The sequence below is a fragment of the Eubalaena glacialis genome, chromosome 15, assembly GCF_028564815.1.
Source record: "Eubalaena glacialis isolate mEubGla1 chromosome 15, mEubGla1.1.hap2.+ XY, whole genome shotgun sequence".
Lineage (NCBI taxonomy): Eukaryota > Metazoa > Chordata > Mammalia > Artiodactyla > Balaenidae > Eubalaena > Eubalaena glacialis.
In genome coordinates, this window is record NC_083730.1 from 58,532,553 (window position 1) to 58,549,238 (window position 16,686).

At 41.7% G+C, this 16,686-nt stretch overlaps 1 protein-coding gene across 4 annotated transcripts in view; it reads right to left on the reverse strand.

Moving 5' to 3' along the window:
* The window catches only part of DLGAP1 (DLG associated protein 1), an 871,245-nt gene that overhangs the window by 55,393 nt on the left and 799,166 nt on the right, over positions 1–16,686 (reverse strand). For all 4 annotated transcript variants that reach the window (XM_061168915.1, XM_061168917.1, XM_061168916.1 and 1 more), the window contains 2 exons: positions 9,224–9,603; positions 1,614–1,705 (listed from right to left, as the gene is read on the reverse strand). In XM_061168915.1, coding sequence (XP_061024898.1) covers positions 1,614–1,705; positions 9,224–9,603 — 472 coding nt within the window. The remainder of the gene's footprint in view (positions 1–1,613; positions 1,706–9,223; positions 9,604–16,686) is intronic.

Below are 16,686 nucleotides of genomic sequence, written 5' to 3' on the forward strand. Positions count from 1 at the left end.
ATAATTATATCAGATATAGTAGCATCAAAATGTTATATATATGTATATTGAAAATCTTTTAGATACAAAGGCAGTGTCAATAACAGGAGGCTGTAAAATAGGACCCGTTCCATGAACTGATGCATGACTTATTCTCAGATTTTAAGTTTATGTTACATGGGGCCTTGTATATAGGAGACATTGCATAGATATTTATTGAATGGATGGGTGATGAATGGATGGATGGATAACATCCAACTGATTTCTCCTTATTAACACAGAAAAAGTTAGTGGCAAAGTTGAAATGATATCCTGATTTAGAATATAGAGTTCTTTCTCCCACTATAACTGCAGTTTTACTTCATTCAGCCAACATTCACTACATACTTAGTATATGAAAAGCACAGCCTGGAAGCTGGGGGTATTACTATCAATAAAACATAGTTCCATCCATCATGGTCCTCACAGTTTGACTGGGAAACTCACATACCTCTCCAGATCAAATTCTCATTTATAAAATGAATGTACTGACCTCAGAAGTCCTTTCCAGCTTCTGGATTCTGTGATCTTCTCAAACTCTAAATTTCCTACTTCTAGATACTAAGACTAAAGTAAGCTTATCTTAAAGAACAATCTAAAGAAACTGGTGATTCTGGATAGTGACAGGGAGTCTTCTCCCCTTCCTACTCCTCATTTGTTCGTTCATTCATTCATCATTCATTGAGCACATACTAAACATGAGACACTATTAAGCTCTAGAAATAAAAATACCAATAAGATAAGTCCTCTACTCTTAGAAAGTCTATAGTCAAAAATGCGACGGTTTTTTGAAGAGGAATACTTCGGCAACACAGTGTTTATGTGTGTGTGAGGGGGATCCACTTATTCTGCTGTCAGGGAGGGGACATTTCCCCTTTTCTCCTCTTGAGTTCCTGTGGCTGGACCAATCATAAAACTGACACAAGACAGATTGTGTCCTGTGGACTGGAGAAAAAGAAACCCATTTAATTTGTGTGCACATAGAGGTCGCATAGAAATGGGACCTAAGAAGTGGCCAAAGCAGATAGCTTTTATATTTTTTAGACAAAGAAGCAATAAATATGAGAGGGATTGACAGGACAAAGAAACTTAGCTTTGGGTGTTTAATTAGTAAGGAATTTAAGCAAAGTTTGGGCTTAGGTAGTAAATTAGTAAAGAAGTAACAAGTATGCAGGCTTCTCAGCCCTGAGTCCCCTATCTCTGGTGATAATGGTGTCTTTCTACCTCCCAGTACGGAGAGAGCACCTTTCACATGGGAAATTTATTTCCTGCTTTCAGGGAGACAGAGAGGAGGGTGAAAGTATCCCTCTTGCGTTGACTGTTTCTTAAGTAGTTTTAATTCAAAATAATCAACATGCCATTGAGGCATATTTTGGGCCCCAACACTACTATTCTAGCTAACATTTAAATGGAATGGTCTCCAGTATTAAAGTAGAGGAAGGAATCAGCTAATATTGACTCAGGCTCACCCTCTGAATGCTCCCAGAAGTTCATGGGAAATAACACTGAATCTTGAAGGTTTATCATAGGGAAAAAATACTTGTACCATACTTGCCAACATCAAGACGAAAGGGGACAAATGCATGTGGACTCACCATTTCTCTTCTTCTACTTGCACTCCTATGGACTGGAACTTACTGGGTGCTTTATTTTCCCCTGTTTTGTTAGGTTCTTCAGCATCATCCACCTGAAGAAATAACCAAAAGTAGAGGTGCTCTATTTTAGTCATCTTGCTTGAAAAACAAAGTCACATTTCATTAGAAACCTCTGTAATATTATTGGAATGTTTTGTGATTTATAACCTTTTTGTTCGATGTTTATGTGTTTGATGAGCAACTTCATTATCATGCACTTTGACTCTGCTGATCTTAGTAAAATGCAGTTTTGTTCATTTCCAAAGTGCCTAATAAATGTCTGTGATTCCTGCATGGATTTGTGAGGATGTACTTACCTGTGAGCTCTGTATTAGAAGGGAGCACCTCATGGGATTGTGTTGTTGAAAGTTTTGAATTTGCAGATAACAAAATGAAAAAGAAGGAAGAAATTTCATTTATTGTAGTTACAATTGTTGACATTAGGAGATTTAGGTATTAACCTTATTAATATAACTATAGAGTATCTTCGGTTTTTTTTCCCCTTAAATTAAGGAATTGGCTTTGGATATCACTCCATAGTTTCTAAATAGCTATGCATATATTATAGTTCATATAGAAAATGTATCTGTATATAACTGATAGCTTATGTGACAGATTAGGCCCAACCCAAATTTGAAATAAATTTTATGACTATTCAGAGCAGTTAGATTTATTCCTCATTTTTCTCTATGTTTTTAATAAATTATTTTTTTCTAAATAGAAAGCAATTTAACATAAGTTGTATAAAACTAAAACACAGAAGTATATAATGTAGAAAGCAAAAGTTCCTCACGAAGCACTGTCAATCCTTTGATGCATATTTGACCATCTTTTAACATATGTAGAATATATTATATATAAAAATGATTATTAATACTAAATTTACACAGATGAGATTATACTATATATTTTTTGTGTGCAATTTGCTTTATTCATCAACACTGCTATCTTTTGGACATTTTATCATGTTAGTAAATATAGCTCTAACTCAATCCTTTTGTTGGCTACATAAATACTCCTTTTAATGGTTATGTAAGCAACGTGGGCATCAGGGTAATTTTCTCTCTGCTGTTATTACATTTAGTATTATAATTAATATTTCATATTAGTATTATAATTAATATTTCATATGTATCATTAGAACAATTCTGCAAATATTGTGTGAGAAAAATTCTTAGGAGTAGAAATGTTAGATGGAAGTACTGAGCGTATTCAACTGTAAGGAATATTGACAAACTGCTCTTCAAAGCATTTATCAGTGTATGGGAATATCCATTTTCCAAATGTTCACCAATATTAAATATTGGCAAACTTTAAAATTTTTGCTAATATCACAGGTGAAAAATATCTATTAACCTCTTGTATTTTTATCTGTAAATTGCCTATTTATATCCTTTGCTAGTTATTGTGGGGTTTTTTTCTTATTGAGTTATTTTCTTCTTTATAGGATCTCTTTATATTTTATGACCCTTAAACCCTTTCTTGGCTATATATACTGTAAATATTTTTTCCCAGTTTATCATTTGTCTTTTAAATTTTGTCCTTCATTGTAGAGAATCTTAAATTACTATGTAGTCAATCTAGCTTTTATAGTTGGGAAAGACCAAAAGTTCTCTTATATTTGTTTTTATGCTTTCATTTTTTTTTTTTCATATTTAGTTCTTAAATCCACTATCCTGAAATATTTGTGTAGAAGATACAGAAATTTAATATTTTTTCTGCACATGAATCATCAATTGACCTGGCTCTTTTTATTAACTAATTCGTCTCTTTGGTTTGAGATGCCAACTTTATCTTATACCAAATTTTAACCATATATATTTACCCAAACATTCTCATATATAAAAATGCGTTTTGGGTCTATTGATCTATTGGTCTTATTGCTCCTCCCTCTCTTTTATTCCTGATATAATTTTGTAATAAATCTTGATATTTTCTGTGACAAGTCTCCTCTTGTAATTCTTTTTTTTTTTTAATAAATTTATTTATTTTATTTATTTATTTTTGGCTGCTTTGGGTCTTCTTTGTGGCACGTGGGCTTTTCGTTGTGGCGGCTTCTCTTGTTGCGGAGCATGGGCTCTAGGTGCGCGGGCTTCAGTAGTTGTGGCTCGCGGGCTCAGTAGTTGTGGCTCGCGGGCTCTAGAGCGCAGGCTCAGTAGTTGTGGCGCACGGGCTTAGTTGCTCTGCGGCATGTGGGATCTTCCTGGACCAGGGCTCGAACCTGTGTCCCCTGCATTGACAGGCAGATTCTCAACCACTGCTCCACCAGGGAAGTCCCTGTAATTCTTTTTTTTAAATGTAATTTAAAAACTCCAGCAACCTAAGTGTCCATCAACAGATGGATGGATAAAGAAGATGTGGTACATATATACAATGGAATATTACTCAGCCATTAAAAAGAATGAAAATTTGCCATTTGCAGCAACATGGATGGACTTACAGGGCAGTAAGCTAAGTGAAATAAGTCAGACAGAGAAAGACAAATACTGTATGATACCACTTATATGTGGAATCTAAAAGATACAACAAAGTAGTGAGTAGAACAAAAAAGAAACAATCTCACAGATATAGAGAACCAGCTAGTGGTTACCAGTGGTGAGGGAGGGAGGGGCAATATAGGGGTAGGGGAGGGAGAGGCCCACACTCTTGGGTGTAAGATGGTCTCAAGGATGTATTGTACAACATGGGAAATACAGCCAATATCTTGTGATAACTGTAAATGGAAAGTAACATTTAAAATTTGTATTAAAAACTTAAAAATTTTTTTAAATAAAAAATAAATTTTACTCATAAAAACCCCAAAACCTCTAGGGTATTTTGGGGTATTAACTTCTTCTAAATAAACTTTAACATCACATTGTCAAAACCCTCCCCCAGTCTCGACTAAGTGATAAAAATCACATTGGAATTTTCATTGAAATTTCTTTAAATATTTGTATGAATTTTGAGAGAATTGCCATCTTTACACTTTGGAGTAGTCCCATATAGAAATATTGAATAGCTTTCCATTTATTCATTTGTCCATATCCTTCCCCCACCCACCCAGGACTAGAACACCAGAAAAAGCACCAGAAAAAGTAGTTGATGTGAGTTTTGGTGACATATTATATAAAAATACATATTTTAAAATACTCTAGAATCGTATTTAGTGCTGTGAGTTGCTCCCACTAGAAGAACACGTGAACCAAGATCATATGTTCACGACACCCGTCACGGGCTTTTGAATGCATGTGCTCATTGAGGGAAATAGCACATTTATTTATTAATCGGACAAAGTGCCTCATTCTGGTGACTTAGTTACTGTCTGGAAGCCCCAAGCCCACCTTCTCTACCCAGCTGCTCTGTGGCACAGGGGCCAGGACTCTGAAGACTACATTTCCCAGGCTTCCTTGCTCGCTGGCCTCCAATTAGGTTCTAACCAAGGAAGGTCAGAGGAGGGAAGGGGGCTTCCTTTCTGTTTCCACCTTCTGCTGGCAGCTGTGGCTCCAACCCCAGCCCTTTCGAAGCCCAACAGCGCGTGCGCCAGCCCTTGCAAGTCCTGGCACTCGCCGGCCGTGCTCGCCTCAGTGGTCTGGGATGGGCTATATGGGCCTCTCCTCTGAGTTCCTGAATTTTGGTAACCCCGTCTTTCCCCTTCTGCTCCCCTAGTCCAAGGGTGACCGCTTACTGCATTCCTTTTCTGCTCTCAGCCTTCCCATTACTGTAGAACCAATTTGGTGTATGAAACTGCCTCTGTGTGAGAAACGAGCACGGCTTCCTTTTTCCTGAATGGGATTCTAACCGATTCCATATGGCTACACTCATGGAAATTAAAAATGCTCAGGATGTCAGCCAAAGTACGATGCTGCAGCCTTACACTTTGGGGTAGTTTCAAAATTACCCAATGAAATTTTTTCGGAAGATGCACGATAGATATTTTCCTTAAGAACCGTGGTGCTCAATGCACCGGGAAAGGGAGAAAGAAAGGAAGCAGGGGTCCGAGGATGAAGGACGTTGTACTCTGTTCCAGGCTCGCCCCACCTCGCTTATTTGCATCAAAGTGTTGTCATCTTCTTAAGCTTTAGTCATTGCAGGTAAATTTATCTCTCTGACTTTAATCCCCTTTGTTAGATCCAAATATTGACAAATGTCACCTCTCTTATATAGTATGTAGGGTAATCTACTTAAATTTATGAAGAGGCATTCAAAAATTTTAAATATGTTGCAGGGTTAATTAAATCTCTGTCCTGAAAAAAATTGAGAAAGCCCACAGCCGATGATATAATTTTAGTGTTTTTGGCTAATCAAAATTTTAAAGGAGGATAATACTAATAATAACAATCAAACCTAATATTTATTGAGCCCTTAATATGCCAGGCACTATGCTTTGAACTTTACATATATTGTATCCATCAGTGTGTCGTTTTAAATTTTATTTATTTATTTATTTTTTGGCTGCGTTGGGTCTTCGTTGCTGCGCGCGGGCTTTCTCTAGTTGCGGCAAACAGGGGCTACTCTTCGTTGTGCACAGGCTTCTCATTGCGGTGGCTTTTCTTGTTGCGGAGCACGGGATCTAGGTGCATGGGCTTCAGTAGTTGTGGCACACGGGCTCAGTAGTTGTGGCTCGTGGGCTCTAGAGCACAGGCTCAGTAGTTGTGGCGCACGGGTTTAGTTGCTCCGCGGCTTGTGGGATCTTCCCGGACCAGGGATTGAACCCGTGTCCCCTGCATTGACAGGCAGATTCTTAACCACTGTGCCACCAGGGAAGTCCCTATCCATCAGTTTTTATTACAACATATAAAGTACCCGATGCAATAGCAACTATTATTATTCTCATTTTCCAGATGAGGAAACCATTAAGTAATTGGCCTAAGTTCACACAGGCTGTAAAGTAAATAATTATAATATTAACTATTAGATATAGATTGAATTTAAAATGTTGGGGAAGGCTTGAAAACTCTGACCCTAAAAAGGTAAACTGTGAGAAAGAGTCCAAGGTCCTAGTATCACATATTTGGGGGATCAGGATTTAAATTAGATTACAGTGTAATGAAATTTGATGACTATTTTGTATCCTAAATTTAAATTTACTTATTATTCTCCATCAAAGAAGCAGCATAATGTGGTCACATTAGATGTCAAGGTACAATCTAGGCTCTGTCAACATAAGATGTGTGACCTTGGGTTCTCACTTCTGGGGGAGAGATAATAGCACCACTTATGCCATAGGGCTGCTGTAGAGGCAGAATGAGACAACCATATAAAGCACGCAGTGCTCTCATATAATTTCCATAGCTGTGAACAATGATTGGAGGAAGAGTAAGAGCAATTCTTTAGCTCACTAAAATATCCACATATTCAAGAAGCAGGGTAATCTCTGAAACAGACTTTCTCCCCAGCATTATTTGTGAATTTCAGAGTAGTTTCATCTTGCTGGGTGAAAATAATAATAATGTAAGTTGGATGTCATACAGTATATGAATGCTTTATTCTAAGAATTATTTAGAGAGTAACCTAACCAACCAGTAGACCTGGGAGGTGATTAAGATAGACGCTTTTAAATAAAATGAACAGTAAGACAGATAATTACCTTTAAAATACATTGTTAAGTGAAAAGAGGCAAGATATAGACTAGTGTGAGGTATATGCTGCTACTGTCTGGGTAAAAAGGGGAATAAATATATATTTGCTTGAATATGTGCAAAATATCCCTGCAGGGAGATGCAAATATTGGTTATATTGATTTTCTCCGGAAAGGAGAACTGACTGCCGATTGAATAGCAAGGGGAGAGAGGCTGGTCACTGTATGTCTTTTTATAACTTTTGAATTTTGAGCCATAGGAATATATTATCTATTGAAAAAATAATGTAAAATAAAGAAAAAAATTTAAACATTAAGGAAGTAGAAGAAAGCTAACATTACTGGGTGCCAATTATGTGCCAGATAAGAAAGGTGGAATTTTTTAAAAATTATGGTAAAACAGACATAAAATTCTCCATTTAACCCTTTTTAAGTGTACAGTTCCAGTGGCATTAAGTACATTCCCATTACTGTGCTACCATCAGCACTGTCCAGCCCCAGAATTTTTTCATCATCCCAAACTGAAAGCCTTACAGGAAGCTGCATTTTGTAAACTCCCTCCTTCAAATAATCCTACGTGGGCTCGATGAGAAAACAGTCTCAGGAAGATTAAATAATTTGCCTGGGACGACACAGAAGACCGACCTCTGCTCTTTCCCACCCCTCGAAATCCTCTGGGCGGTGGGAGGGAATTAACTCCTGGGATTGGGGGTGGGGTGAGGGTGGGTGGAGGCTGGCTTCCGGCCCGGGGCCTCTCCCTGGGTCATCTGGTCCCAAGCACCCGTGCTACAAGTTCTTTTAGGAAACTTGACAAGTCGTGCCATGGTAACCTGTTGGTTATAAAAAAGCATTGACTCATTGCTACCAGAGAAAGTTTAATTGTCCTTTCAAAGTGGACTCTGCAGAATGGATGGGGAACATCCATCATCGTTGTGAAAACGTACCCCACGCCTGGTGCTTAGATGTGCCTTAGAGTTGGTTCAGCATGGATAGATTTATGGGCCACCACGTCAGGAAGTTATTATTCAAAGGGCACCTGCAGAACGGTACAGCACAACAAAAATGGGGGGAAAGAATGACTCTTCTCCATGGATGGGAGGAAATTTCTAGCAGGGTAAGCCAAGCTGAACCCATCTAACAACCAAGAATCAGTTTGATCTTATCATTGGGCAACAGAAAACAGAGCTAAACTGAGAAGCCTGCCGAAGTATCTACCTTTTTAATGAAATGCATGATTAAATAGCCCACAATTACGCTGACCCTGGTGCACATTCTTTCCTCATGATGCTGTGATGGGAGTTACTGCTTTCCACGCTCTCCTTCCCTTTGGTCTCACTGGCCATCACTCCCACGTCTGTGCGAAGTGGTTCACATTTTTGTTCTCGTATGGTTACTCAATAGCGTTGAACACACTGTAACACCATCCAATCATCCACGTTGTTCTTGGATGCCCACTCCTTTTTTGAGAATCAAAATGTGCATTAGGAATTGAGGACACTTTATGTTTGATTGTGTTCATGTTTGTTTAATTATCCTCCCCTTGTCTCACCACATTCAACTTCGAGAGCAAAAATAAAAGCTGCTAATCAACTATACTTCAATTTTAAAAGATTGGAATTTTGGGGGGAAAAAAAAGATGCTGATGATGTCTATAGACAAAACACCTTCGTAATTTTTAAAAATCACATTTCACAACATACAGGAGTCCAGAGCCAGTAATTTGAAAGTCTGGTCCTAAAATAGCTACATCATCCAAAATAGCAAGATAGTGAATATTCTGGAAAAAAAAAGGGGGGGGGGAACATTTCTTCATTTGGGGTTCCTATTTCTTTTTTTTTTTTTTAACAAATTTATTTATTTTTTTGGCTGAGGCACTCAGCTTGTGGGACCTCAGTTCCCCGACCAGGGATTGAACCCAGGCCATGACAGTGAAAGCGCCGAGTCCTAACCCCTAGACCACCAGGGAACTCCCTGGGCTCCTATTTCAAAGGACAGAAAGGGAGGCTGTTACCTGTATCCCAATGGACAGGCATCGATTCTTCTTGAAGTGGTCCTTCTTCCTGTCCTCTGCAGTGATGGTGGCCATGGCGGTGGTGGTGGTGGTGGTGACGGTGGCAGCATTGTTGCCCATGTGTTGACTCGCTGGGCCGTGGATCTGGGCATTGGCGGCTTCGATGGCGGCTGTCAGAGCCTTCATACTGTCCAGGCTCTCCGTGGAGTTGCTCAGTCCAGACTGGCTGATAATATCCCCTCGCTGGCCCTGTCCATCCATGTAGGCGTCCTGGGCCGACTCTGTGCTACTCTGGGCTGTGATAGAAATGAAAGGTTTCGTGGTAGTTCTGGGTGGGACTGGAGGTGGTGTCTTCTTATATGTTGTAATGCAAGATGACACTGGAAGACAGTGAAAACAAAGACACTGATTTCTGCATGGGTTTTAATTGCCAATATTGTAACTGACATCCATTGGAAATTAGGGCCCACAAAACACACCAAGACATTGAACGTGAAAACAGATCTGTTGATAGAGTAAGTGAGATCCCTGCTTAGGGGGCATATTTGGGCCTCCTCTAAGGCGACACCCCCATACAACTGAGGGGGAAAGAGACTGAAAAACACTGATCTCTGAGATGGAAGTTTCTGAAATGGAGATTAATATGAACTGACAGAAAACAGACAGGACTAGCCATCTGTAGAAATCTTCCCGGGCAACAGGGCACCCTGAGAGATAATGTGTAACACGGAAAAGACCTGGGAAATCTTTGCCTTCTCAGGGAAATATTAACCACAGCTAATGCTGAACAAAGTAACTCATTGGAGAAGATTCTGGGGGTCAATAAAGAACATTGAAAAAAAGAAGAAAGCAAAGAGGTTGTGAGCCTGTGTGTTCTAATCCTAAGAACAGGGCAAAGTGCCTATGGGGGAGGGGGAGGGGATGGGGAGGGAGCAGGGCGCCGGTGGGGGGCTGAGCTCAACCCACTGTCTTAACTTCTTGCACCTTGCTTTTATCTTCATTCCATTTCTCCTCCCTCCTTTTCTTTTTCTTTCTTTCTCTTCCTTCCTCCCTCCCTCCCTCTTTCCTTCCTTCCTTCCTTTTTCTGGGTATGTGCTCACTCTATAAACTTTAGTTCTGAATTGTGTTGCTGTTTCCGAGCAGATCCGTCCTCTGAGAGGGAGGACACCACACACACGTCTCCTACTGTAAAATAAATGTACCCGCTAGTTGGGAGGTCAGCCTGCGTGTGGCCTGTAGGAACCCACTCCCCAAAGTGCTGTCCTTCAGGGTGACGTGATCAGCCCAAGGTTCTGCACAGAGAGGCGCCCCTTTTGGAGGTTCCCACTGGAGCAGCCTGCAGCCCCTCTCTGCAAACATCTGAGGATAAACCCAGGGTCTTGAAGAAACTGTACACACTGCTTCTCAGCACTCCATATTTGTGGAGCACGATGCAGGAAAGCACAGATTGAAAAGAATGAAGTTTCCACGTGGGAACCGCCCCCTGGTAAAGAATGATTCCTTAACCAGCTTTCTAAAGACTTTTGTTGAGTCCCCTTAAAAAATGGTTCAAACTGTTGTGTTTCCATCACTTTCTCCCCCACCTCATTCCCAGCCCCACCCTCAGCCTTTCCTTTTGGGACTGTTGTTAACACCAAATCGACTCATCCTGACCACACAATGCTAGCTAGTTACCCATGGTTCTAGTTGCCACTCAGGCCATCTCGCTGAATGAAATACTCACTTCGATATTCAGGGTGTTTCCTGAGGTCACTCAAAAAAAGCATCCTATAATGAACAATGAAGAGAAGGATCGCATTTCTCTGCCCTGCTGTTCCACTGCCCTGTGATTTGGTGTAATTTCCTTAACCATAAAAGATGGGGACAGAAATGTTTGGCTACTTCCCAGGGCTTGCCCAAGAGTTGAAGGAAAAGAAATGCACAGATGTCACATTACAGTATCACATGTGCTCTGGAGGTGAGGGTAACCTGAATAATAGAAATGTAGCCTCCTCTCAGTTACCTGGGACTGGCAGAGGCTCCCCCAGGAAAACCTTCCATCTCAGCTGTGCGTGAATCACACATCTTTAAATATGAACAGAGCTCAGCAGTACACACTCCAAACTCCGCAGCTTTTAGCTAACGAGCCTGAGAGTTAACGGTAACAGGACCAGCAGAGGGAGGTTCACAGCGCTGGCGGAGGCAGAGCTGGAGCAGGACCAGCCCGGGCTCAGGTTATCCCACCAGCCACAGGGAAGCCAAGGGATGCAGACACGTGCATCGTTGATGTTTCCCCTCACTTGATTGAGTTTCATGCATTGTAACCACTGAGGAGCTACCTTCCGCTTCCCAGGAAATTTGAAGGGGATAATGCTCGGTGTCAGTTACTCAGCTGCAGACCAGAGTGGGTGGGCCAGGGAGGGACCATCATTAGGATAGAATCAATCTATCTATTCGAATCTAAGAAACTAGATCATTTTATGACTTCTCCTTCAATGTGAACTCATTACAGTAAGTCCCTACATTGCGAACTTTCAAAGATGTGACCGTGCCAGGTGTTGTGCTGTACTACTGTACTTTTCAAGGTACTGTACTGTAAGAATAAAAATGTTTTCTTTATTTTTTGTGTTTGTTTTTTTTAGTGTATTATTTGTGTGAAAAGTATTATAACCCTATTACAGTACAGTACTACATAGCCGATTGTGTTAGTTGGGTGCCTAGGCTAACTTCGTTGGACTTATGAACAATTGGACTTATGAATGCGCTCTCAGAACAGAACTCGTTCCTATGTAGGGGACTTACTGTATTTTGTTCGAAATGGGTTCTCAGGACATTCAGCCCACCTATATTCCAAAGAAATGAAGTGCCACTTTCCAACATCAAATGTCTGATCCTTTGGATTGTTTACTGGTCCTTGTTAGCTACCCCCAATTTCCTCCTTCGGTGTGGATAACCAAAACCAGACAACGCAGCCAAATACAGTATTGTATCATTTGCTGTGATTTACAGTACGATGTGATACCTATGATTTGGGGGTGGGAGTGTCACATTATTTCCAGTGTGATGTCGGGGTCGGCTACGCACCCCCTGGGGCCAAATGCAATTTGGCGCCATCTGGTGGCTGTTATCATTTCCTCTTCAATGTCAATAGGGATAATTCTGGGGACTTGGATCGCCGGGGACTTTCAGGACAGCAGCAGCAATGCTAGGCATCCACTAGGGTTAGACTGGACAGGGAGGACCCTGGGGACGTGGCTTCCTCAATAGGCTGGCCCAGCCCTGATGCCCAAATGAGGTAAGAATTTGAGGTTGGCTCACTCTGAATTAGGGGACCATCGCCACGGGGTTACATCCCAGGGGCTTTACTATGAGATTTTACTGGTGTTTAGAGCTTGGCACAATTCTGCCAGGGCCATCGGAGTCAAACTCAAAGAAGCACCACCTGTCAGTCATCAAATAGGAATTTTAAAGGAATTCAAATCTTTAGGATTGCACTTTGAGGGCGAAGAAAGGAGACCCAACACACAACTCACACTTCTCAAAATTCCCTTCCTCCTCATGCCCCAGTTCTTGTGCATTTGAGGCTACTCCAAAAACTCAGACAACTAAATCCCCCAATTTTTCCCAGCATCACGCTTTCTTAGTTTTGCAGGCTAAGCCCTGAACACTTCTCTTCTCTCTTTGTTGTTGTTGTTGTTTTGTTTTTAAAATTCTACTCTCATGATTCAGCACCACGAATGATTTAGAATCCACTGAGGTCTGAGCACCATGAGGCATGTGGTAGAGTGCGGCCCAAGGACGGTGAAACACAAGTTAATAAATCTTGTCTGGTCAAGACAGAAACAAAAAATGAGGGGCTTACATGCAGTAAGGGAAACACTTCATTTGTTTAAGAGGAACATTCTCAAAAACACTGATTAAAAAACGCAAGTGCTCCTTTTACTCAAGTGGAACTTGAAAAAGAAATGATGCTGTTGGTTTAATCATTATTACTGCTTTCCTTTGTCGGATAGGTTTATTTGTTCATATCAGATACATTGATTTTTCTTCTCCTTCTTTGGGTCCTGGTGATGTGCTATCCCAGCTCAAAGTTGGCTGAAAAGTCTCCTATCCATTTACAAGAAGAGTCAGAAGAAGCAGGTTTCCAGATTTCACTGTCATTACTTTCATTCACATAATAGTGTAATGCATCAAGAGACCAGAGATTGGTTTTTACATTTGAGTTAAGAAATTTTTTTTTTTTTAAAAGAAGAACTTATGGAGAAAAACAAATGAGAACAAATTCCTACCCTATTTCAGTTTGTAGCTGATTCTTCAATAGTTTCTCCATTTGCATAGAAAGATAATGCTGTTGTAAGTCTCAGGAAGACCAGAGCCAGGGATTATTTTTGTCTGCAGTGGTGAAGGATTTCTGGAAAACTAACTGGACTCTCTTTTCATTCCGGTTATCCTATGTATGTCAGCTGGACACAAAACGGATGTAGGAGCAAACCTACTTTTTATTTCTTCTTATTAATATGGACTTACTGGCTGAGCTAATGGGTCACGTACTCTAAAGCTATGCTGAGGAATTATTTAGCAGTTCCTGGTTGCTGAATGTTAGAAACGCTGTCAGATACGAGAACAAGTCCACAAGGAATTACAAATAAAAACAAAAGATCAACAGAAGAATTCCAAAATATACAAGTACATGGCTGACTTTGTAGGTGTAAACAAGTTGTCCTACGTTGTTCTTAACCACAAAGCAGGCTGTGATTTGATCTGCTTTTACTAGTCAGAGCAACTTTGGCTTTGCAGTGAGTCGTATCAGATGGTCTGCTCTTGCTGAGCCCAGACCACCAGAGAGAGAAGGGCTGCCTGGAACCACGGTCTAGTTTCTATTGAGGACAAAGGTCTCCTGATTTGAGTGATTTGGTCCAGCTGAACAGGAGGTTAACAAGCCCTCAAAAGGAAGTGCTTTATTGGAAAAGAGATTTAAAAAATGGAATGGGGTTAACAGTGGGGCGCTGGAGCTGGCTCTTATCAGCTTGCTAGATTCAACTGTGCAAATCCCTCCCCAAGTCTGTGTTCAGTGACATTTCCTTGCTAGCTTGAAACTGACCTTGGTGTGAGTGTTTACACCACGGAAATTGGCAAGTGCTGTGACTCAGTAGGCATCCCCCCAGAGAGCTGGTTGTTAAGCATTTCCAGCACACCTATGACACAGACGCGGTGCTATACAAAGTGTAACCCACAGACAGGTTTGGATTCACAAACCTGTATCTGTATCTGATGAGTGCACCCTGAGATAGGTCATGAAAACATCCAGAGGAAGCATTTAGAAACTTTATAGCAATTCTACAGAGATTCTGTCAGTTGAATCCATTAGAAAGATGACGGCTTGTTTTTTGCATGTTTTTGTTTTTTTAATTTCTTTCTTCTAGTAATTCATTTTTATTGCATTTTACCAAAATGTTGATCTGCAACAGATTGGACATCAAATAAGCAAACAAACTGTCCATCACCAGAGATAGTTTGAGAAGCACCGATTTTGGAACGTTCGCAAATCCAGGGGACAGGGCAGTGGTATTGCACGTGAGATTGAGAGACTAGAGAGGTAACTTGAAACTACAGGCTACTTTAGAAAGCAAAATGATGTGGAGAGGCCAAAGGAAAGAAATGTGGGAGGACCTAAACTTGGGACATAAAGGGAGGACTGCACAAATACAGGACGGGAAGAGTAGACTTGTGGTTTTAACGTCAGGTAAGTTGTCTATTTCTATGAAGGCATGTCTGCGTACATGTGTGATATCTAGAATGAGGCAAGGATTGCCTTGCCGCCTTTCTGCCCTCCCTTTAAGGGGAAATCACAGGGTTCTCTGAGGAGAGGAAAACCATGTCTTATAAGGAATGGTTTAAGGAGAGAGGGTGTTTCGTTTGCAAGAGAAGGTAGACGGAGGGGTTTCCCATTATTTCGAAGGCTATTGTGTAAAGGATGGCATGGACTCAGGCCATAAGAGGCCTGCAGGGAAACCACAAAAGGAAAAGCTCAGAAAGGCATAAAGAATACTTTTCTAGGAGTTGGTCGTCCAAGGATGGAATATGGGGCCCTCGCTGGGGAGCGAGCTCTCTGTCTGAGAAGTAGGGACCCATTGACAAGGATGCTAAGAGAGGAGGCCAGGGAGAGTTACCAGCAGGCTGTTGGTAGCATTGAGGAATGTTCTGGCATCCTGGGAGCACATATTGGCACCGATGAAGACAAAACTCTTAATCGAGAAGTTTGCTGCTGCCACTTGCGGGCAAGCAGGCCCAGAAGTGCTGAATTTACAATGAACGGTGGAGATCATCCTCCCCGGGGTGACATGCTCCCCAGTCTGGACTGCCCCACCAAACGCCAAACAAATCTGTGATCTAGCTGGAGTCCTTCACATGATAAAAGCACAAACCCAGGTGAAAACAAAGATGATGAGATGGAGAATGAGTCCAGATGCTTCACCTGCCCTTAGATCAACTGAATCACCGGAGAGTCCATCTTTCCTCCGTAACACACACTGTGCTAAGAATTTAATAGACAGGACTTCCCTGGTGGCCCGGTGGTTAAGAATCCGCCTGCAAATGCAGGGGACATGGGTTCGATCCCTGGTCCGGGAAGATCCCACAGGCCGCGGAGCAACTAAGCCTGTGCGCCACAACTACTGAGCCTGTGCTCTAGAGCCTGTGAGCCACAACTACTAAGCCCGCTGCGACAACTACTGAAGCCCTCGCACCTAGAGCCCATGCTCCACAACAAGAGAAGCCACCGCTGTGAGAAGCCCGTGCACCTCAAGGAAGAGTAGCCCCTGCTGGCCGCAACTAGAGAAAGCCCAAGAGCAGCAGTGAAGACCCAACGCAGCCAAAAATAAATAAATTAATTTAAAAGAAAAAGAAGTTAATAGACATGGTCTCACGACCCAGACAGATCTCACTAAACCCATTTGTTTGATGGTAAGACTGAGGCTCAGGGTAGGTAACTGACTTCTCTAAGTCATGCAGCTCCTAGATGTTCACAGGGCTTCCAATCCCACCTCTTCTGTTCAGCCAAACCACCTGTATTCATCCGCCTAGTAAGCCTTCCCTGAAACACCGCGTCCAGTAGAAGATAATGCTCTCCACGAGGAATTCCAGGAAACTGCTCCTAGCTCAGTCCTCTGGGAGTCCTTTGACCCAGAGGACTAAGCTAGGAGCGCAAAGGTCTGGAGGATGAATGCATTTGGAGTGGTCAGCAAGGGGTGCCCAGCTGCAACTTGAAAAATTCTGCAAAAGGAGAGAAACTCCACGAAACAAAATACACATGGAAAAATCGCTCCCTTGTTTCAAAATATTTGCAGCTTAACATTTACAGGCCACCCAAAGTGTGGTGGTCAGCGGTCCGCAGCCTGCTGGCCCCATGGTGAGGAGGCGGTGATCAGAGGGCTGCGGGGACGGGACGCGGGCTCCTGGAGGGGGCCCAGGGCTTCTGCTGGCCT